The sequence below is a fragment of the Argopecten irradians genome, chromosome 13, assembly GCF_041381155.1.
Source record: "Argopecten irradians isolate NY chromosome 13, Ai_NY, whole genome shotgun sequence".
Taxonomy (NCBI): Eukaryota; Metazoa; Mollusca; class Bivalvia; order Pectinida; family Pectinidae; genus Argopecten; species Argopecten irradians.
In genome coordinates, this window is record NC_091146.1 from 18,254,508 (window position 1) to 18,280,018 (window position 25,511).

The 25,511-nt window shown below is 33.7% G+C and overlaps 1 protein-coding gene across 2 annotated transcripts; it reads right to left on the reverse strand.

Moving 5' to 3' along the window:
- Positions 1–1,641: 1,641 nt before the first annotated feature.
- Positions 1,642–8,227, reverse strand: LOC138306193 (uncharacterized). Of its 2 annotated transcripts, XM_069246590.1 has the most exons (8): positions 8,073–8,227; positions 7,548–7,588; positions 5,805–5,893; positions 4,886–4,960; positions 4,096–4,246; positions 3,671–3,756; positions 2,808–2,876; positions 1,642–1,749 (listed from the first exon to the last, which is right to left on the reverse strand). In XM_069246590.1, exons 2-8 carry the CDS (start codon positions 7,552–7,554, stop codon positions 1,654–1,656), a joined length of 573 nt encoding a protein of 190 aa, XP_069102691.1. In that variant the 5' UTR covers positions 7,555–7,588; positions 8,073–8,227; the 3' UTR covers positions 1,642–1,653. The 2 variants fall into 2 exon arrangements, with proteins under 2 accessions (XP_069102691.1, XP_069102692.1); XM_069246591.1 differs by lacking the exons at positions 1,642–1,749; positions 2,808–2,876 and adding an exon at positions 2,883–3,098.
- Between the last annotated feature and the right edge of the window lie 17,284 nt (positions 8,228–25,511).

The following is a 25,511-nucleotide window of genomic DNA, read 5'->3' on the forward strand; positions in this document are numbered from 1 at the left end:
TATATATATATTATTTATTTTTTGTCAAGTTCAGATGCAATAGCGAGCTGTTTACTACACAGATATATGGCTCCTATTTATCAATAAAATGATTAAACATTAGTGTCTTTTACTCTTCACTCTTTATTTAACAATGAATAATTGGAGATTTGACTAATGAAGAAGGTATTAACAGATTATATTGGCCTAGAGTAAAACTATTTATTGGAGTATCCCTTTAGGTACAGAAAAAAAATCAGGGTCGGGGGTAAAAAAATTAGGGTCGGTTGGGTAACCCTAAACAGACATTGTTTGGCCTAATGTAGATGTTTCATCCGGAAGCAGACATCCAACGTCTAATTGTTAGTTGTTTGAATCGTAATGTTTAAAAGTATGCTTATAAATATGTAGATTTCTATTCAAACCTATGATAAGTTGTGTCTAAAAACCCTCTATTGTAGTTCAAGAAAGCATAATTTGACGTTTGGAATATACATGTACATGTATAAAGTAACGACTCTCTAGCTCATGTGATTTCAAATAAAATAGTATTATTAAGTTAAGATACCAAATACCAAATTTCCACTCACTTTAACCTGTGACTATGGCTACATGTACCTGTAGGTCATGACTATATACATACACGTAATGCTGTTTTTAATTGTTGCGGTATTAATGATTGAAATACGAAAGTTTTTGAATGTGTAACAGCTATAACAGGTAAACTCCGCCCTCAGTTAGATTATCGCTGTTACTAAACTCCGCCCACAGTTTGACTGACGCTATTCCCGAGCCGATAAACGCGCGTACGACTGGTTGAAACTATTCACGCGATTTGTGGTTTGAACGATCCGAAAGGCAATTCCGGACGCTTGAACGCATTTCACTGTAGTTATGTGATAACAGATATCTTTTTGTGATCATTTGATATAGAATCCTATAACTTTTGAAATCCTATATAAAATAAACTCTCATTTTTAACCTATCATATACAGGGCATCGAACTGTCTTAAATGTAGTATGCGAAAGTGTAATTTGGTATGCGAAGCAAATATGGCGTCGAAAGCTCCGCTTCGAGTATCAACCGTGATTGGGAGATTACTCATGTCTCATTTATGCTTCATATTAAACTCTTACATACAATGTATATTGTGTTCCGCTGGGAAAATAATTGCAGTTTCTTATATTGCAAGAGATGATTTCTGTCCACATTTAGTTAAAAATCTTTTGGAGAAAACCACGTGTTTTTCACGCAAAAAGACAGCACCTGGGCATGGAACAGGGCTTTGTTTGACTGAATGTGAAATTATAGCGCGTATGATAGACAGAGCCATATAAAATAACCTATGAAACAATGTTTACCCTGTTTCCACCGTGAAAAATCGCTAATTTTACAGTATCGATAATGTTATTTCGGTGTACGCAATCATTGGTATGCGTAGTCGTGGACACCACCGGTTTTGGTATGATTTGGACTAACTTTTTACATGTGATGATGATATTTGGAAATGGCATAACTGTTGATATGTGATGAAGGTATTTTAGAGTGTTATATTGTTTTTGTGTCAAAAATTATATTATGGAATCAACATCAAATTAAGCAGAGCCCTTTTTATATACAATTCTGAGAGTAATACACTAGAAAGAAAACATTTTTTAACATTAATATTTACTTTAATTGCAAAAAGCGATGTTACAGAAGTGAGAATCACAGCATTTATTGCAATAATATCCATCACTAGTTCCCACAGAGTCGAAAACAGAACAAACCTGAAGAAAAAAACATCATAGATGCACATTAATATCAAATACATAGTCACACGGGGGACGTAGGAAGTGGGTATCCACCCTTGCCTTTCAGGGAAAATATTATATTTTTTGTTGCATGTTGTAAAACCGATTATTTACACGGATTACATTTTCCGCGAAAATTAAGTTTTCGCGACCTGATGTTAAATGTATATTTCAAAAAAAATGTCTCAATATTTTCCGGATCAATTTTCAAAATTCTATCCTTATTACGCGAAATTGCGAAAATATCATTACCGTGGAAATAACCGGCAAACTATACAGTAATTAAAAATGCATGCCGTAAAACTGATTATTTACACGGATCCGATTTTCCGCGAAATAACCGGCAAACTATACAGAAATTCAAAATGATCCACAGCCGACGAATGGTATTTTTCTTTTATCAAAAACAGGTGTAGACGAATTAGCATTTTTCTTCAGTTAGAAATGTTTCTACAACAATAATGTAACTTTACACCATTACCACCATCGAAAAGTTTGAGCTCCCTATTTTAATTCAAGATGAAATAATTAATTGTGTCCCGAAAACATTCCATAATACATTTGTACTATGCCCTAATTTTCACTGTCACCATCACAGGTATTTAAGTCATTTTGAATTACCTATAAACTCCACGTTTCTGGAGAACAATTTGAATTGGTATCAACACCCTCACCCCATGAACTTCACGGCGTTTTATGTGATGCTCCAACATCAGCTTTGTATCCCATATTCCATGAAATTATGAGACTTTTACTCGTAAATCACAGCTTAATATTGCGTCACAATGGGTAAAAGGCATATGCATATTTCCTTTAATAGATCAATGTGCCATGCGAACAGAAAGAGTTACAATATGGCTGGATATTTTCTTCCAAACCATACATTTTGGTTCACTTTTTAGCTCCCCCTTTGTTGCATTTTTAAGCGCCATTGAAGCCAATTACGGTTTATTACGGATTTTATAACCATCCGCGAAAGTATAAATCAGCTTTCCAAGATGATTACCCCCCCCCCTCCATTTTTGAATCCTTACCCTTTTGTTTTCACATCCTAATCTGTAAATTATTCCAAAGCTGCTAGGTATCGTGAGTACTGAACACTTCTAAAACAGCAAATCAAGCAAAAATGAAATAAATTTGGGATAAAACAAAAACACTAAATTTATTTATTCCATCTTTGCATATTACATAGCTCCCTTGCGGTAGGTATCCATTGTGACGTCATTGTTTTGTGAGCGAAACTCACGTCATTTTCTCGGAAAAGTATGACATTACACACGGAATAGCACACTGAATGATTTCCTCTGCGTGTTTGGATGATATCGCTACAATGAAGATAATATCAGTTTATTCTATATTTTTATCGCACATGCTATTGAAGGTAACCACATATTTTTGTAAAGTAATATTTTAAAGAGGAATTCATTAACATATCTGTCTTGGAATGGAAAAACGGAATAGCAATAGCATTATGGTAAAACGGTAATGTATTCATTGGCACACTAAGAGCAGTATCACAATGTCTTTGATATTCGAATTCGTTTTACAAAGAAAATCGTAACGTTATTACCTACTCGAAAACTAGTTTTAAAATGTGTAATAGGGGAAAACGAGTTTAGGACCAAATACTGCAATTAATGAACATTTATTTTGTCTTTGAATACTGCAGAATTACCTTCCATGCGAGACTGTGACTTAATTACTTTCTCTCTGTTTGTCTTAAATTATGACGTAAGACTAAGAATATAAACTTTACGTCACAATCAATACCAACTCGCAAGGGCGCGTAACTTTCTCATGTACAAATACAGAATAAGAATATGATTTATACGTGTGTATACGTCATTTATACTATGCATACGTGATATATGTGTGTATATAAAGAAAACATGCTGACCTGGTCTCCATAGCAAAGCCCTGTTGTTGTACAATCTGATGGATGAATAACATGATCACAGTGGAAGCAAACCCGAGAATCATCAGCTGAATTATTAATAAAGTTAAATAACTCTTTACAAAAAGTATAACAACCTATAAAATGTTATTTTTCACTTTATGTAATATACGTACTTAGTGTTGTTAGCTTTTAATAAAATGATCATCTTTTAATGCCATTTGTTTAAATGATGTTAATTGTGGACGTATATATTTCAACTAGAATGTACGATTGCTGTTGTTGACATGCCCTAGGTAAAAAGGCCTTAAGCTAATGGAAGCCCAGGTAAAATTAAGTATATATAAATATTTTGTTTGTCAGCTTAATTTGGACTGAAATGTTGCCATTTCTTTACATATAGTAAATGATTATATTTATTTATTTACGTAAGCCACATAGGTCTCTGTTACATCCACAGTTGGTGCTATCTCGGTCAGAACAGCCCTGGGCATCAGCATCACAGCACCGCACACAGCTGCCTTCATTGTCAATATCCCTTTTGCGGCCAACGACTGGTAAGGATGATGAGCTGCTGCACTATTTAAAGTTAAAATTATAAAAATTATGATAATAATAATGAATGAATAGTACATAATGGTCCAGCTTGAAGCGTGAAATTAATCATAACCATGGAAACCAACGCGTACGGACAGGTGGTTAAAGACATATACCTGTCCGAATTTCATCAGACTATGAACTGCCTTCCGCTTTATATGACGTCATTATCAATTTGACGTCGCAATTATCGTGCCAGCGATCACGGAAGATGGCTGTTCAAATGGCTGATTCGTCTTTGACGATAAGGTTTTTTTTATTCATAATAGATGCACAATACCTTGGAATTTTATCGTAAAATTGTAATCAAATTGAAATATAAGCATGTAACGACTTTCAATTGGCATTCACAGTCAATATGAATTCTAACTCGACAGAGGCAAATTGAACATGAAGCTCGCTAGCTCTGTCCAGTTGGCATTCATATTGGCTATGAATCCTAACTGAAAGACGTTCAATGCTTATAGGGGAGCTAGGAAAAATAATACAAACTATGACTACGTGCTATCATTCCAGAATTATACAAAAGGGTAGAATACTCGACGTTAGAAGAAAAACAATAAAGCAAAACTAATGTTCGGAACGCAATTGTACATAGGTTATAATAACAGAATCACATACCCCAGAATATTGTGTACATCCGAAGTCAAACGTAATATTTCCGGTCTTGCTTACGGTTCGTCTGGTAAAACAGACCTGGAATATAACAGAGCAGTTACAAATGTTCTGTAATATCATCATCGTCATCATCGAGACTATGAGCCATTCACATCATTAAACATTGAATATCTATATCTAAATACAAAAATTGATGATGATAGAGACAATAGTGATAATGACGATGATGATGATGATGATGATGATGACGACGACGACGACGACGACGACAACGACGACGATGATGATGATGATGATGATGATGATGATGATGATGATGATGATGATGATGATGATGATGATGATGATGATGACGACGACGATGATGATGATGATGATGATGATGATCATGATGATGATGATGATGATGATGATGATGATCATGATCATGATGATGATGAAGATGATTATGACGATTATTATGACGATGATGATGGTGGTGATGATGGTGGTGGTGATGATGATGATGATGATGATGATGATGATGACGATGATTATGACGATTATTATGACGATGATGATGGTTGTGATGATGGTGGTGTTGATGATGATGATGATGATGATGATGATGATGATGATGATGATGATGATGATGAAGATGATTATGACGATTATTATGACTATGATGATGGTGGTGATGATGGTAGTGGTGATGATGATGATGATGATGATGATGATGATGATGATGATGATGATGATGATGATGATGATGATGATGATGATGATGATGATGATGATGATGATGATGATGATTATGTTGATGATGATGATGATGATAATGATGATGGTGATGATTATGACGATGATGATGGTGGTGATGATGATGATGGTGATGATGATGATGGTGATGATGATGACGACGACGACGACGACGATAACACACCTCGTTTGCGCCGCATTCAACCATCCTGTTACAATCCTCCTTCCTGGCCACACCGGCACAGGAGTAGCATGTTTGTTCACCTGACACAACTGATATATATAATATAGTGTTATCAGTGCCATTCATACACCTGTGAACAACTGTAATATATAGAATAGTGTTATAAGTGCCGTTCATACACCTGTGAACAACTGTAATATATAGAATAGTGTTATAAGTGCCGTTCATACACCAGTGAACAACAAAACATTCCGATTATTTCTTAAATGAACTCTGGAGACTATGCTTGTCAAGCCATATGTACCAGGGTGTGGGATTTACCTCTAGCCGAGCGATATATTGCGGCTAGTATTTACCAGGGTTACACATATAAGGTCACAATTATTCAATATCCATCCGCAAATAGAGATCAATTGATATGCTACAATGTAATAAAGAATCGTACAATACAGGAAACAGTTACCAAGTAATAGTTCAAATTGTTATATATCAATATGTATCATAATCCTACTGAAATATGAATTCTTCCTATATAATGTCAAACACTGTGTGAAATACGTGTACATTACGTGTACACCTGTTTTGCTACACTTGTGGAAATGATATTAAACATTCAAAACAAATATAGATTGTAATATAACGTAATGAATTCCTCTCTTTAGATAACAGAAATGAAATCAGGAACATTAGAAATGTTTTACTGAGAAAGGAACGAGATGTTAGAGTGATCAGATTGCCATTTTGGGTTTGGAACCCATATAGAACATTTATCAGGCACTGACTGTGGATCAGTGTTTTACCCCGGGTTCTGATCATATTTCCACGTCTCTTTTGCCTGACAGGTTTTTATATTTCAATAATTGTTAATAGAGCGTTACTACAAAATAATTCACATTTTCTTACTGTTGGAAATGGCTTCTGGATATATAGGCCTATTACACGACCGAAAAATGTTATACGAGACATGTTGATGACTAGTATGATCTACATGTTGACATATCCATATTCACCAAGCAAATGAACACCATACTACTAGTTATGTTGTATGTAACCATCCCTGATTAGCATGTCTCGGTGGTGTTAAAAGAAACCTTATGTAATTACATGTATGTGTAATGATGTCTGATCTGTCTTTGAAGTTGGTATGTTACTATACACTGCATCAGAGATTACGTTATTTATTGGCAAAAATTATCATACCTGAATGGTAGTGAATAATAGCATCTTACATGGGTCTGTCAAGTGAACAGGGATATCTCAACCCGAGTGAAAGATTTTGGCTTGTCAACCCGAGGCTTGCCATTGAGATATCCCTGTCCACCTGTCAGACCCGTGTTTGGTTCTTTTTCTTCCATACTTTAACGAAACATTATGAAAATGCAGTTTTATATAGAAATATTCCCAAAGCGTCACCATCATAGAAATGCGGCAAATAAATGACGTCGCCAACAATAGCCGTCGCAAGTAATAATGATATGACGTCTTTGTCTAGCGCGTGTCAACTGTCCTTTGCCGGTAAAAGACAGAATTATCTTTTCCCTAGCAACCGCGGATTACCGTGTCAAGTATAGGAGAAATGACACTCTGCCATAGGAGAAAAAGTTTAAGAAATGTTTTAGTCAAAATGCTACCACCTAAATGATATTGCTCATGAACGTTCATTCATAGACATAGAAATGAAATATTTGACACATGTGACCTGAAATGAAGTTGAATGTAAACATGTAAACAAAAATGCGATACCTGTCATAAGTACATCAAAGCAGACGACCACTTTTATGTTGCTGAATGTGAAAACAAAAACTATTTCAATCATAGGTCACAATATTTTGTCTTTGGATATTAGAGTTATCGCCCTTGTAGAAAGGTATCTATAATGTTATGTGATTATGTTGTAAGCAAATTATGTTCAAGATCTTTCCTGTGACAGATGTTACATTACGTACATAATACAGGCATGACAAATCATTAATGTGCAAAGACGAAACTGTTCATTAATACGAATGAGTAAATATCTTTATAACAAATGAATTTAAATTCCTAAAGCTATGAAGTGAAACTTATTATATATGATCTGCAAAGTATCTACATCTTGTGACTTTTTTTCTTTCTATGTGTGTATTGATAAATAGGCAGATCGCCTTGAATTTGAAAAAAAAAATCGTATTGGAAATTTTATACAGTTCATTCCTATTAAAATATACATAAACACATTTTTTCACGTGCATGCAGTACATGATAGGTTTTACACTCACATTTTTCACTTACTTGTGGAACAAGAAGCAATTCAAACCGTGTAGACAAAATCTATTATATTTTAGTGTGGTTCCCTTGGTGTTCAAGGCTATTGTACTTACAATGAATCAATAAAGCAATGATACCTCCAATAATACTAGAACAGAGACATGTCACTTATCTACAGATGTCTTATCGCCAACCATCTTATCGTCCAAAACGAGACTAGAAATAGTACCTTATATTTGATAGTCTGGGGTTGTAACATATCAGAATTGAATTGGATTACATTATGTTTACAATTATGCTTTCCAGATTTAATAAAAATCACTTCTTCGATTTGTCACAATTCTATTGAAAGTTTTGCTGAAATCAACGGTTATTTTCATCACGATTCATACCAACAATTACCTCGACATTACACTACACATGAGAATATTAGTGGCAATTTTGAACAATTTTGTAAACATATATTAACATAAAAGGATACTTTGACAAATAATCAGACATCAGACAGTGCCAAAACTGCAAAACATGAAACTTTCGTCGTGAGAATAATATAGAACTGACACCGACAGAAACTTTACAACAGTAAAATCATCACCAACCGACACGGACACACTTTCGGAACGTATCCAGCACGCACGAGCAGACGAAACGACGATGTTTAAAAGATATTTATGGAACTCCTGAAAGATACTCCACTGCTAACAACTGGTATTTTTTCACTATCAAAAACAGGATCAGACGATTTTGATAATTTTCTTCAGTTACAAAAGTTACTTACTCTACACTTTTACCACCATTGGGAAGTTTGAGCTTCTAATTTTATTTAAAGATAAAAATATTAGAAATATTTAATTGCATCGCGAACAAATTTCGTGCCACTATGGTCTATGTAGAAAGAATTATTTTTTTGCTAATCAGACATATAAATACGCGATTAAACATCAATTAATGTTCAAATGATGAGTATCATTTATGATCTGTCGGCGGTGGAGCATCTTTAAGTCATCATTCAGATAGAAAAACATAGGGGTTAAGACTTAGATGATTTCACAAACCTCGTTGAGCCAACATCACCAAGAGAGACACAGTTGCATCGCCAGAAAATAGCTGTTGAGAATTGCATGTCGCCATTTGAAGAGAATTTCCTGAACTAGTTCATCCATACATCGCCACAAGAAATATTAATGTACGAATGAGAGTTTATGTCAGCAGTCTTTGCCAGGAAACACATGTTTATCTTGTTAATAATGAGATGATTCACTGAACTAGTTCATCCATACATCGCCACAAGAAAATACAAAATTTAATGATGAAATTTTCATGTACCCAATGAGAGTATGAGAAGGTAAGGGATTTTTAGCTGCATCTCCAAGAGAAGAATAGAAAATTAAATAGGAAGGATTGCGTAAATTTTCTGCAGAAAACATATCCAAAACAAATAAAACTTGAAAAAGATATAAGTTCGTGGAGTTCGATAGGCCGCATAAGTCGTGCAAACATCGATGTTGTGAATGTGATATTTCCTGACCATCGTAATTTAAACATTACTTCTATCTAAAACAAAGTTTTCTGGACCTCAAAAGAAACAGAGATGCTGTAAATGAACCTGTTGAGATCGCATCGAAAGAAGAAAAACGGGGATGTTGTGAATGAGATTCCGGAAACTTTCGAAGCCAACCTTTTCTTCTGGAATACCGTGAAGACCGCATTGCCAGCAGCACCAGAGATGCTGAGAGGGGAATGATTTCATTAAACCGGTTATGCCCCCATTGCCAGCAGACACACAGATGATGAGAGTGAGATATTTCTGGGAACTCTATAGTCCGGTATTTTCTTAAAATCCTTCAATTCTCGTCGCCAACAGTAACAGAAATGCTAAAATAAGATGACTTCGTTGAACAGATTAAGTTCTAATCGACATTAGAGTTAGGGAGTTTTAACTTGAGATGATTTCATCAAATTCTTTAAACCTGCATCGCCAGAGGAAACAGAGATGTTGTGATTGGTATGCTTCGCAAACAGAAATAGAGATGCTGGAAATAAAATGCTTACGTTAAACCTGTCGAACCGCCTCGATCAGGAAAACGTCGATAATGCGAGTGAGATATTTCCTGGAACTCCATAAGCCGGTATTTTCTGTAACTTTAAAAATAGATATACTCTAAGGCACCTTCAATTTGCACCGCAAACAGAAAGAGAGATGTTGAAAATAAGAGGATTTCGTTTAAACTGTTGAACAGAATCGACCGGCCGGGAAAACTTCGATGATGTGAATGGGACACTTTCTATAACTCCATAAGCCAAGATTCTCAGGACCTCCATTACTACCACATCGCCAACATAAAAGACACAGATCATGTTTTGAAACACAGTTTCTTAAGGAATGAGTATGACCACCCAAAAGTAGCAGGGGCGGCTTATGTACTTCTAAACCATGAACTTCGTGAATATAAAAGACCGAATCCAATTTATAGCAATGAGCTTATGGCCTTAAACATTCAACATGATCAGGTCACAAGGCTTCCAGGTTGCAGCATCCGCACATGTTTATAACCTCCTTCGACATGTACAGTCAGGTAATGTTACCATCAGGAGACAACCTAGCGAAGCATTATAAAAAAATCAACGAAATTGATTGTCTGTCAAAACGTCATATTTCATCAATTATTCTTCAACACAGCATATTGTTGAACCCGCCAAGAGAAACACATAGGAACTGGAACTTGGAGATTTGATAGAGCTTGTTAAAGTTACTAAATCATTAGATTTACATAGATTTCTTAGGGTTTTTGATTTCCTACAAACGTTCTTATACCTGAAATTAGAAAGTTTTCAAAATTACAACATTCAATTTGAACTAATGGCAATGTTTATCAACGTTAAAATATCGCCAAACACAACAAGAAATTGTATCTGTGGGCATTGACTGTTTACAACGGAAAGAACCGAGTGCATATTTGAGTTCGAAATCGAGGTCGCTGAAAATCTCATCCGGCTAGTGGATATAGATGTAATAACAACACTAAGAGGCAATTTATATTTTATCGGTTACATTGGCCTGATTAAGCGTAATAGCCGATACATTTACCACAGGTGTTCGTTTCTAATATAAATATAAGTATAATACTGGGTCAATTATACTTATACTTATATTAGAAACGAACACCTTTGCATTTACTGCGTATCTCAGTGGCGTAGGAAGATGAAACGTAATTGAGGGTAGGGGGGGGGGGGGCAAGGTCCGCAATATTTGGACCATCCCCCCTCCTCGCCCCGCACCCACAAAAGGAGATTAGTTCTTTAATTCAACACACAACCATATATACTTTATAAACTTTTTCCATATATCGTTGTTGCTATCATCCCAGGATAGTAGCTATTAGAATCGGTCGCTTTACCTGCCATGTTGTTGGGATTTCACATGGTTATGAATAATCTGTTTACTTTGATTGGATGGTCAAAAAGATTTACGTGTGTTGATAAGTTACTTGTTGTTGTAGATTTCATGTGTGTAAGGTGTACTAGTGGGGAAATTATTGCAAACAAATTATCATTATATAAACCCAGAGAAGTCCGAATGGTTTTTTTGTCGGACATTATTCTCAGAAAATACACAAGGCGGAGCTACACGTACTGAATAGAAACTTTTCAGAAGCGCGTGGAGCTAACTAGTACTGTTAGCTAGATGATCATGACCTACTTGTAAAAACTGTCCGTTAAAACAAAGTTAAGCTTTACTTAGGGGATATATGTGGAACTGTATGCGCTAAAGTAAAGTACAGTTTAAACGAAATGTTATGCTTGTTTCAATGCGTATTAAGTATTTCACCAACTTGTCCAAGTACATGTACATTGTACATGTATATCAGTACAGTGTATATTAGACGGAAAACGTACTTGGTAGCATTAGGAAAAGGCCCACTACACCTTCTGAACAACTTTATTAAAATAGACAAGACGTTAAGTTTCATAATGCAGGTCGTATTATGTTTCCCGACGTCGTGTTAGTTGAATATTTCTGCGCCAGGCGGTAAAACTTCAACTTCGTTAGTGTTGTAACCTCATCTTTGGCCATCATTATCAATTTTACTATGTTATAATTGTTTTAAAGATACTTTTATTTTTTGTTTCGGAAAGGTAGCCTAGTGGCCCTTTCACGATTATCATGAAGTTGATTATCTTTTACATTGAATGTGAAAGCATTTAAATTATCATTCTTCAAAAATGAATTGTCATATGAACTATGACAGCTAACTGTGAACAGAACAATTCGTCAAGCTTTCCTATTATTGCTTCCTAATAAATAATGCTGTATGGTAGCCTTCTTAGCTTTTTGGGAAGCTAATACGTGTATACATTTATAGACAGTGGCGTCGATAAAAGGAAATTAATGAATACGCAAATTTTAATGCGAGCGCCGAAGGTGCGATATTTTGGTGTCTGGGGGGCCGAGAGTCTCCTACGAGAAAAAAATATTACGATTTAGAATGGCTAAGATGAGTTTAACGATGCATTTTGATGAATTTGCAAGCGCCAAATACGCGAGAATTTGGTATTTGAGGGGTCCGGGGGTCTCCCCCGGGAAACAATATTACGATTTAGAATTTTACGATGCATTTTGATGAATGTTGGAGCGCCCGAACGCGCGAGATTTTGGTGTTTGAGGGGGTCCGGGGGTCCCCCCCCCGGTAAAAATATTACGATTTAGAATGGCTGTGATGAGTTTTACGATGTATATTAATGATTTTAAAGCGTTCTTAACATGATACTTTTTTAGTTAAAGTTACCTGCATTTAGAAATGATAATTGTGAATGCCGTCATATTATTATGCAACTCTGCTCGATCTGAACATACCGGCTTCACACCATCGGCACATTGTTGTTTAACTCAAAATGATAATGAATTAATTGTCATGCTATGTCATATAAACAAATGAATCTTTTAAGATACATTTTTTAAAATAATACGTAGAATCCCTTGATTGATATTTTTAGTCTAGTTCATGTGTATTGAATTTTTACTGTTAAACGTTTCAACATTATATGCATACATGAACGTTTAAGGAAATGCGCCACGCAGCGGAAAATTGTCTAAAATAAAGTACGAAAATGTCAAAAAGACATGTTTGCCCCCGTCCTTGGAAACGGGGAAGCAATTCCCCCCCGACCCCCTTCAACCCCCGACCCCCACCTTCCACCCCCCTCCCCCTGCTTCCTACGCCCCTGTATCTACATTGCCAAGTAAAACAGCAAACGTTCTGTGAAGCTTTAGAGTATTTGATGGAAATATGACAAGAAGTGAGAGGTATTTTCACCCGTTAATTATGTATATATTATACATGAATACAGGTGTACATGTACATTATTAAGCAAACATATACATAGGTCTACAATGTAAGGTATATTTTTGCTTTGAATACATAAAAGTACACATAATGTTTTAAGTAAATCAGATGGAAAAAGTTATATAACTAGTGACATGTAGGGGAATGTCCATTAGACGGATAGAGATTATAACTAAGGATATATAGGGAATTTCCATTAGACGGATATATATTATAGCTAGGGCTATATAAGGAATGTCCATTAGACGGATAAAGATTATAACTATAGATATATAGGGAATGCCCATTAGACGGAGAGACATTATAACTAAGGATATACAATGTATACGGAATGTCAAATATTGATATAATGTTAAAAGAAATACACGTACTTACTTAGTTCGCTAAACATGCCTATATTATTAGTTTTTCCCCATTTTTTCCTTATTATAAAGTCTATATATTAGGCCATTTTTTTTAAAAGCCTAATAATATTGGCCGGTTTAGCGGAATAGTACATAATATCATGACAAATGAAAATAAAATAATGGTAGAAGCAGGTATAAAACCATATAATATAATGAAAACCCTTCTTTATGGCTACAAAAACCTGTACACTATAGGATTATTTACACTTAGAAACTCTTCACAAACTTTTGCATACGTTTCAACGTTTATTAGATGAAGACAGTAATCAGGAACCTGTAGTCGATAAATTTGTGTTTTCAGTCGATAGCAGATATGTCCATTAGACAGATGAGATTTTCTTCTATCGGATGTTTGGAATGTTCACGCGTCGCGCATGCACATAGGGGTTGTTAAGATAATAATATGAAATAGTGACTAGGTCGTTCCTATTTATTTTCAGTTTTTCTCCATTTTGAACAAAGTTGTTATACAAACTTTTAAATATTGTTATTAACACAAAGTACACAACTTTTACAATTAATTTTAGTCCTATAATTCTTTTTATCTTTTGTTACATGATTTTTTTAGCGATTTAGTCCCTTTAAGAGGGAATAGCGACTGAAAAGATATTCTTATCGTAGAACTTGTTTAGCGAACATTAGGAGAAACAAATAATGCATTACCGTGAGATGGCATTTTCCTGATTATCCGATGATTTTCTGAAAATAGCAACGCATACGTCGCAATAAGAAATTTTGATTTTAAAAATGAGGTAATGAGAAGGGTGCAGGAATTCATTATGCCAGGTTAGATTGAGATTGAGAAAATATAAAATGAGATGAGGGTTCTGTTCGGTTAGCTCGGCTCTGCCGGGGGATCAGCTTCGTAATCATGGGGTTTTTGCACATACATGATAAGAAAGCAAAGATTTCGTACAGACGCTGAAAGTAAGAAGATTTTCTGAAACATCAATAAAACCGCACCAAAAAAAAAAGATGCTGAGATGGAAATAATTTTGTTGAACTGATGTTGCCCACATCTCCAGCATAAAGAGAGGCGATGAGAGTGAAACATATTTGGGAACTTCTAAAGTTGATTGATTGATGGGGCTTAACGTCCTTGTACCGGTTATAACCGAGCCTAGGACACTCACTCCTTAAGTTATTTTTCTTAAATAAATCCGGATCTGCCAACACAAACATATACTGAAAATGAGATCATTTCGTTGAACTCAATAGGCCTGAATCGACATAAGAATTAGGGAGGCAAACACTGAGATAATTCCACAAAAATCGGCATCGGCAAAGGAAACTACGCATGCGATATTTCCTGGAGCTCTATAAAACCGCATCGCAAGCAGACACAGAGAAGCTAAACGGGATGATGTCGTTGAATTATGTTATGTCCGTATCGCAAGAAGGAACATAGATGATGGATTATAGATGATGAGTGTAAGACAGTTCTGAAAACTCCATAATCTAACATATTCTGAAACTCCTAAAAAGCCAAATCGCCAAAAAAACAGAGATTGAAATTCGGTTCAATTAACACAGTTGACGAGAATGAGCCATTGTTTTAGAACTTCTTTAGCCTATATGTTCTTAACTCTTTCGACACATACAGTCGAGTAATGCTACCATCAGGAGGAAGCCTAACGGAGTATTATACGAAATCACAGGCGCGAAATAGATCGTCTGTCGAAAAATCACAATTTAATAAGTAATCTTCACCTTAGAATATCGCTGAACCCGCCATAAGAAACACATAACATTTTGAACCTATATGGTTATATAGAACTTGTTAAGCCAAGAGGACACAGCGGTTGAGAAAGAGATCGTTCGTGGGACTCAATAAACCGCATCGACAGGAAAAACACCGATGTTGTGATTGAGATATTCCTGAATCTACAAAGCCAACATCTTCTGGAATATTAGATGCATATTGGATGAACTATTGAAGTCCTCATCTTTAGGAAACATACATAGTGGCTGAGATTTAGATGTTTGGGATTAGAGAATGAGAAGGGTAGAGGAATTCATTAAGTCAGGAGAGATTAAGAATGAGAATATATAAGATGAGATGAGAGCTCTGTTCGGTTGGCTCGGCTTTGCAGGGCGGCTCAGCTTCGCAATCATGGGTTTTTTGGTCCACTCGCGGATCGGCTCGACACGGTATTGGCTCGGCGCGGTTGAACTCAGCCCACAGCATCAATCGCTCATTTATGCTACAATAAGTATATTGCTAATCAGCAAACTACAATTTATGGAAAACGTTCAAGAATGCCAGACGGGCTGCAGTTGATACAACATTCCGGTACTACCAGTAAGTAAGAAGCATTTGGATATTTACCACCTACTATATATAACTTCTTTTGTAAACAGAAAGTTTGCAAGTATCAACCTGTTTTTTTGTAGTTAGGTCTTTTTGAAGAGCCGGGTTAAAACCATGTAAGTGTCATGTAATGCAACAGTTATCAAGCTATTTTCAGGTGGATACGGTGTGTTATTAACCCTCGAAAATGATATAACCATCGGCCTCCGGTCTCGGGATATATCACTTACTCGGGTTGATAACTCACCGTATCCACCTGAAAATAGGTCGATAATTGTATATTACACATTTCGATGTCGACCATTTTGAAAATTTAGATGACCTTCAGCTTTTTTCATTTACTAATGTTCATATTTGCATTCAGTAACACTGAAAATATAGGTACATAACAAAAATCAGGATTTCGCATCATTTAGTTTATAAGATATTAGACTTTGATTAATTTTACAGTGGCCATTTGAAAATAGTAATGGGGTACTATCCCAAAAAGCCAAAATGAGGCCAAAAATGGGGCTTAAGCCTCCGGACTACACAGAACCATTGCAGAAACATTAATAAAAAAAATGTGCCTTTTACACTGGGATGTTATGAACAACCCATTCCGATGAAGCAAAACAATTGGTTTTACATCTAACTTTATCAACTGAGTACCTTATAGCATGCTTTTAAGGAATTAATTTACACCATTATGTAACGTTAGTTTTAATTTATTAAACACCATCAAAAGGATCTCCCATCAAAAAGATGATGTCAAAGAGAATGGTATAGATCTAAATGTGATAATTTATGTGTTTGTACTGTAATTGTTCTGGTTGATTTTCCGCGGGCAATAGCTTCACAATGACTTATTAAACAAGTACGTATTTTGAAACCTTTAACAAATGGACCCTCTCCGGAGTATTTAGCATTGTGGCGCTATATACCACCTGACAGATAATGGCGGGGTATACATTATGTATTAGGCTGGGTACGTTAAAGGGAATTGCAAACTCTAAAACTGCAAAAATCATAAAGAAAATGTCATTGTGAAATAATCAACTCGATTCTATCATCTAACAGCATGTAAAAATAAATAATCATTATAAATCAATCAATACCCAGTACTATTCCTTGGTGTGAACGGTATATAAGTCAGGTGATGAGAAACTTTGGTTGGATAAAATGTTAAAGGAACGCATATCAACTGTTTTGGTTTCAGTAAAGGTACACCCAAATATCCCCATGGCAAAGCTCATTTTCGGTTCAAACCCAAAATAGTCGCCTTAACTATAGGTTCAATGTTGATATCGGCGTATTATTGGAATTAGTTGACCAAGAAATATGATTGAGATGTCATATCTTACTAATTTCAGGATAAGCAATGGTTTGGTTAACAACTGTAAAGCCGTTTGAAGGTCATCTGGCCTAGGTGACAATGACCTATATTTGTATAGAATAAACCGACAAAAGCCAAGCGTAAACCCAACGAACATGGGTTGAAACACACAGAAGTAGGGAGCCGGGTATAGTTTGTCGCTATATATTACTGGGCCCATCTCGCTCCTGTTACACATATATTATGGGGTTTCATAATGTAAATTCATCTAAAAGATTATAGAAAAAATAAAGACATTATCAAGAAACCGATAACATCATTTATGGAATTCGACTACGTGTATACCATTTTCTTCAGTTACTTTAAACAGGCTTATTTTCGAATCAGGCTTATTTGCAAGGTGGTTTTTACCGTGGGTACATGTAATTACCGGCTTATTTTCGAGAACGGTTTATTTTCAAAGCCGGCCTAAGGTTTAAGGATAATCTACGTTTGTGATTACATCGAAGTCTATAGTTGTGCTTACGTCAAAGTCTACGTTTGTGTTTACATTAAAGTCTACGTTTGTGTTTACATGAAAGTCTACGTTTGTGTTTACATTAAAGTCTACGTTTGTGTTTACATTAAAGTCTACGTTTGTGTTAACATTATAGTCTACGTTTGTGTTTACATTAAAGTCTACGTTTGTGTTTACATCAAAGTCTAAGTTTGTGTTAACCTTAAAGTCTACGTTTGTGTTTTACATCAAAGTCTAAGTTTGTGTTTAACATTAAAGTCTACGTTTGTGTTTACATTAAAGTCTACGTTTGTGTTTACATTAAGTCTAGTTACTAAGTCTACGTTTGTGTTTACATAAAGTCTAGTTTGTGTTACATTAAAGTCTACGTTTGTTACATTAAAGTCTACGTTTGTGTTAACATTAAAGTCTACGTTTGTGTTTACATTAAAGTCTACGTTTGTGTTAACATTAAAGTCTACGTTTGTGTTAACATTAAAGTCTACGTTTGTGTTTACATTAAAGTCTACGTTTGTGTTTACATTAAAGTCTACGTTTGTGTTTACATCAAAGTCTACGTTTGTGTTTACATTAAAGTCTACGTTTGTGTTTACATTAAAGTCTACGTTTGTGTTTACATTAAAGTCTACGTTTGTGTTTACATTAAAGTCTACGTTTGTGTTTACATTAAAGTCTACGTTTGTGTTTACATCAAAGTCTACGTTTGTGTTTACATTAAAGTCTACGTTTGTGTTTACATTAAAGTCTACGTTTGTGTTTACATCAAAGTCTACGTTTGTGTTTACATTAAAGTCTACGTTTGTGTTTACATTAAAGTCTACGTTTGTGTTTACATCAAAGTCTACGTTTGTGTTAACATTAAAGTCTACGTTTGTGTTTACATTAAAGTCTACGTTTGTGTTTACATTAAAGTCTACGTTTGTGTTTACATTAAAGTCTACGTTTGTGTTTACATCAAAGTCTACGTTTGTGTTAACATTAAAGTCTACGTTTGTGTTAACATTAAAGTCTACGTTTGTGTTTACATTAAAGTCTACGTTTGTGTTTACATTAAAGTCTACGTTTGTGTTTAACATTAAAGTCTACGTTTGTGTTTACATTATAGTCTACGTTTGTGTTAACATTAAAGTCTACGTTTGTGTTTACATTAAAGTCTACGTTTGTGTTTACATTAAAGTCTACGTTTGTGTTTACATTAAAGTCTACGTTTGTGTTTACATTAAAGTCTACGTTTGTGTTTACATTAAAGTCTACGTTTGTGTTTACATCAAAGTCTACGTTTGTGTTTACATTAAAGTCTACATTTTGTGTTAACATTAAAGTCTACGTTTGTGTTTACATTAAAGTCTACGTTTGTGTTTACATTAAAGTCTACGTTTGTGTTAACATTAAAGTCTACGTTTGTGTTAACATTAAAGTCTACGTTTGTGTTTACATTAAAGTCTACGTTTGTGTTAACATTAAAGTCTACGTTTGTGTTTACATTAAAGTCTACGTTTGTGTTAACATTAAAGTCTACGTTTGTGTTTACATCAAAGTCTACGTTTGTGTTTACATTAAAGTCTACGTTTGTGTTAACATTAAAGTCTACGTTTGTGTTTACATTAAAGTCTACGTTTGTGTTTACATTAAAGTCTACGTTTGTGTTTACATTAAAGTCTACGTTTGTGTTTACATTAAAGTCTACGTTTGTGTTTACATTAAAGTCTACGTTTGTGTTTACATTAAAGTCTACATTTTGTGTTAACATTAAAGTCTACATTTTGTGTTAACATTAAAGTCTACGTTTGTGTTTACATTAAAGTCTACGTTTGTGTTTACATTAAAGTCTACGTTTGTGTTTACATTAAAGTCTACGTTTGTGTTAACATTAAAGTCTACGTTTGTGTTAACATTAAAGTCTACGTTTGTGTTTACATTAAAGTCTACGTTTGTGTTTACATCAAAGTCTAAGTTTGTGTTAACATTAAAGTCTACGTTTGTGTTAACATTAAAGTCTACGTTTGTGTTAACATTAAAGTCTACGTTTGTGTTTACATCAAAGTCTACGTTTGTGTTTACATTAAAGTCTACGTTTGTGTTAACATTAAAGTCTACGTTTGTGTTAACATTAAAGTCTACGTTTGTGTTTACATTAAAGTCTACGTTTGTGTTTACATCAAAGTCTACGTTTGTGTTAACATTAAAGTCTACGTTTGTGTTTACATTAAAGTCTACGTTTGTGTTTACATTAAAGTCTACGTTTGTGTTTACATTAAAGTCTACGTTTGTGTTAACATTAAAGTCTACGTTTGTGTTTACATTAAAGTCTACGTTTGTGTTAACATTAAAGTCTACGTTTGTGTTTACATTAAAGTCTACGTTTGTGTTTACATTAAAGTCTACGTTTGTGTTAACATTAAAGTCTACGTTTGTGTTTACATCAAAGTCTACGTTTGTGTACATTAAAGTCTACGTTTGTGTTACATTAAAGTCTACGTTTGTGTTTACATTAAAGTCTACGTTTGTGTTTACATTAAGTCTACGTTTGTGTTTACATTATAGTCTACTTTGTGTTTACATTAAAGTCTACGTTTGTGTTTACATTAAAGTCTACGTTTGTGTTTACATTAAAGTCTACGTTTGTGTTACATTAAAGTCTACGTTTGTGTTTACATTAAAGTCTACGTTTGTGTTAACATTAAAGTCTACGTTTGTGTTTACATTAAAGTCTACGTTTGTGTTTACATCAAAGTCTACGTTTGTGTTTACATTAAAGTCTACGTTTGTGTTAACATTAAAGTCTACGTTTGTGTTAACATTAAAGTCTACGTTTGTGTTTACATTAAAGTCTACGTTTGTGTTTACATTAAAGTCTACGTTTGTGTTTACATTAAAGTCTACGTTTGTGTTAACATTAAAGTCTACATTTTGTGTTAACATTATAGTCTACGTTTGTGTTTACATTATAGTCTACGTTTGTGTTTACATTAAAGTCTACGTTTGTGTTTACATTAAAGTCTACGTTTGTGTTTACATCAAAGTCTACGTTTGTGTTAACATTAAAGTCTACATTTTGTGTTAACATTAAAGTCTACGTTTGTGTTTACATTATAGTCTACGTTTGTGTTTACATTAAAGTCTACGTTTGTGTTTACATTAAAGTCTACGTTTGTGTTAACATTAAAGTCTACGTTTGTGTTTACATTAAAGTCTACGTTTGTGTTTACATTAAAGTCTACGTTTGTGTTTACATTAAAGTCTACGTTTGTGTTTACATTAAAGTCTACGTTTGTGTTTACATTAAAGTCTACGTTTGTGTTAACATTAAAGTCTACGTTTGTGTTTACATTAAAGTCTACGTTTGTGTTTACATTAAAGTCTACGTTTGTGTTAACATTAAAGTCTACGTTTGTGTTTACATTAAAGTCTACGTTTGTGTTAACATTAAAGTCTACGTTTGTGTTTACATTAAAGTCTACGTTTGTGTTTACATTAAAGTCTACGTTTGTGTTAACATTATAGTCTACGTTTGTGTTTACATTAAAGTCTACGTTTGTGTTTACATTAAAGTCTACGTTTGTGTTTACATTAAAGTCTACGTTTGTGTTTACATTAAAGTCTACGTTTGTGTTTACATTAAAGTCTACGTTTGTGTTAACATTAAAGTCTACGTTTGTGTTTACATTAAAGTCTACGTTTGTGTTTACATTAAAGTCTACGTTTGTGTTTACATTATAGTCTACGTTTGTGTTTACATTAAAGTCTACGTTTGTGTTAACATTAAAGTCTACGTTTGTGTTTACATTAAAGTCTACGTTTGTGTTTACATTAAAGTCTACGTTTGTGTTTACATTAAAGTCTACGTTTGTGTTTACATTAAAGTCTACGTTTGTGTTTACATTAAAGTCTACGTTTGTGTTTACATTAAAGTCTACGTTTGTGTTAACATTAAAGTCTACGTTTGTGTTTACATTAAAGTCTACATTTGTGTTTACATTAAAGTCTACGTTTGTGTTAACATTAAAGTCTACGTTTGTGTTTACATTAAAGTCTACGTTTGTGTTTACATTAAAGTCTACGTTTGTGTTTACATTAAAGTCTACGTTTGTGTTTACATTAAAGTCTACGTTTGTGTTTACATTATAGTCTACGTTTGTGTTTACATTAAAGTCTACGTTTGTGTTTACGTTATAGTCTACATTTGTGTTTACATTAAAGTCTACGTTTGTGTTTACATTAAAGTCTACGTTTGTGTTTACATTAAAGTCTACGTTTGTGTTTACATCAAAGTCTACGTTTGTGTTTACATTAAAGTCTACATTTTGTGTTAACATTAAAGTCTACGTTTGTGTTTACATTAAAGTCTAAGTTTGTGTTTACATTAAAGTCTACGTTTGTGTTTACATTAATGTCTACGTTTGTGTTAACATTAAAGTCTACGTTTGTGTTTACATTAAAGTCTACTTTGTTTTACGCAAAGTCTACGTTTGTGTTTACATTAAAGTCTACGTTTGTGTTTACATTAAAGTCTACGTTTGTGTTTACATTAAAGTCTACGTTTGTGTTTACATCAAAGTCTACGTTTGTGTTAACATTAAAGTCTACGTTTGTGTTTACATTAAAGTCTACGTTTGTGTTTACATTAAAGTCTACTTTGTGTTACATTAAAGTCTACGTTTGTGTTTACATTAAAGTCTACGTTTGTGTTTACATTAAAGTCTACGTTTGTGTTTACATTATAGTCTACGTTTGTGTTTACATTAAAGTCTACGTTTGTGTTAACATTAAAGTCTACTTTGTGTTTACATTAAAGTCTACGTTTGTGTTTACATTAAAGTCTACGTTTGTGTTTACATTAAAGTCTACGTTTGTGTTTACATAAAGTCTACGTTTGTGTTTACATTAAAGTCTACGTTTGTGTTTACATTAAAGTCTACGTTTGTGTTTACATTAAAGTCTACGTTTGTGTTTACATTAAAGTCTACGTTTGTGTTAACATTAAAGTCTACGTTTGTGTTTACATTAAAGTCTACGTTTGTGTTTACATTAAAGTCTACGTTTGTGTTAACATTATAGTCTACATTTGTGTTTACATTAAAGTCTACGTTTGTGTTTACATTAAAGTCTACGTTTGTGTTTACATTAAAGTCTACGTTTGTGTTTACATTAAAGTCTAAGTTTGTGTTACATTAAAGTCTACGTTTGTGTTTACATTAAAGTCTACGTTTGTGTTTACATTAAAGTCTACGTTTGTGTTTAACATTTTTAAAGTCTACGTTTGTGTTTACATTAAAGTCTACGTTTGTGTTTACATTAAAGTCTACGTTTGTGTTTACATTAAAGTCTACGTTTGTGTTTACATTAAAGTCTACGTTTGTGTTAACATTAAAGTCTACGTTTGTGTTTACATTAAAGTCTACGTTTGTGTTACATTAAAGTCTACGTTTGTGTTACATTAAAGTCTACGTTTGTGTTTACATTAAAGTCTACGTTTGTGTTACATTAAGTCACGTTTGTTAAATTAAGTCTACGTTTGTGTTTACATCAAAGTCTACGTTTGTGTTAACATTAAAGTCTACGTTTGTGTTTACATTAAAGTCTACGTTTGTGTTTACATCAAAGTCTACGTTTGTGTTTACATTAAAGTCTACGTTTGTGTTAACATTAAAGTCTACATTTGTGTTTACATTAAAGTCTACGTTTGTGTTTACATTAAAGTCTACGTTTGTGTTTACATTAAAGTCTACGTTTGTGTTTACATTAAAGTCTACGTTTGTGTTTACATTAAAGTCTACGTTTGTGTTAACATTATAGTCTACATTTGTGTTTACATTAAAGTCTACGTTTGTGTTTACATTAAAGTCTACATTTGTGTTTACATCAAAGTCTACGTTTGTGTTAACATTAAAGTCTACGTTTGTGTTTACATTAAAGTCTACGTTTGTGTTTACATTAAAGTCTACGTTTGTGTTTACATTAAAGTCTACGTTTGTGTTTACATTAAAGTCTACGTTTGTGTTTACATTAAGTCTACGTTTGTGTTTACATTAAAGTCTACGTTTGTGTTAACATTAAAGTCTATTTGTGTTTACATTAAAGTCTACGTTTGTGTTTACATTAAAGTCTACGTTTGTGTTTACATTAAAGTCTACGTTTGTGTTTACATTAAAGTCTACGTTTGTGTTTACATTAAAGTCTACGTTTGTGTTTACATTAAAGTCTACGTTTGTGTTTACATTAAAGTCTACGTTTGTGTTTACATTAAAGTCTACGTTTGTGTTTACATTAAAGTCTACGTTTGTGTTTACATTAAAGTCTACGTTTGTGTTTACATTAAAGTCTACGTTTGTGTTTACATTAAAGTCTACGTTTGTGTTTACATTAAAGTCTACGTTTGTGTTTACATTAAAGTCTACGTTTGTGTTTACATTAAAGTCTACGTTTGTGTTTACATTAAAGTCTACTTTGTGTGTTACATTAAAGTCTACGTTTGTGTTTACATTAAAGTCTACGTTTGTGTTAACATTAAAGTCTACGTTTGTGTTTACATTAAAGTCTACGTTTGTGTTTACATTAAAGTCTGTTTGTGTTTAATAAAGTCTACGTTTGTGTTTACGTTTTTAAACAAAGTCTACGTTTGTGTTTACATTAAAGTCTACGTTTGTGTTTACATTAAAGTCTACGTTTGTGTTTAACATTAAGTCTACGTTTGTGTTACATTAAAGTCTACGTTTGTGTTTACATTAAAGTCTACGTTTGTGTTTACATTAAAGTCTACGTTTGTGTTTACATTAAAGTCTACGTTTGTGTTTACATTAAAGTCTACGTTTGTGTTTACATTAAAGTCTACGTTTGTGTTTACATTAAAGTCTACGTTTGTGTTTACATTAAAGTCTACGTTGTGTTTACATTAAGTCTACGTTTGTGTTTACATTAAAGTCTACGTTTGTGTTAACATTAAAGTCTACGTTTGTGTTTACATTAAAGTCTACGTTTGTGTTTACATTAAAGTCTACGTTTGTGTTTAACATTAAAGTCTACGTTTGTGTTTACATTAAAGTCTACGTTTGTGTTTAACATTAAAGTCTACGTTTGTGTTTACATTAAAGTCTACGTTTGTGTTAACATTAAAGTACTACGTTTGTGTTTACATTAAAGTCTACGTTTGTGTTTACATTAAAGTCTACGTTTGTGTTTACATTAAAGTCTACGTTTGTGTTTACATTAAAGTCTACGTTTGTGTTTACATTAAAGTCTACGTTTGTGTTTACATTAAAGTCTACGTTTGTGTTTACATTAAAGTCTACGTTTGTGTTTACATTAAAGTCTACGTTTGTGTCTGCATGTACGATGTGTGAAGTTACGTCAAAACGCTTTGTTTTACATTATTTCATAAAACTTAGTCTACGACCAGCCTTTAGTAGTTGAGTTGTGTTGTTGGAAGTTCCAATACTTTAAATTACCTTGATAAACTGAACAGCTGTTTACATTATGCAATAGACAATATGGTTGGATATAAAACTATAATGACGAAGTTTGTAAATAATCGCACGTTTGTGACTTTTACGTTTTTTTACTTTATATTC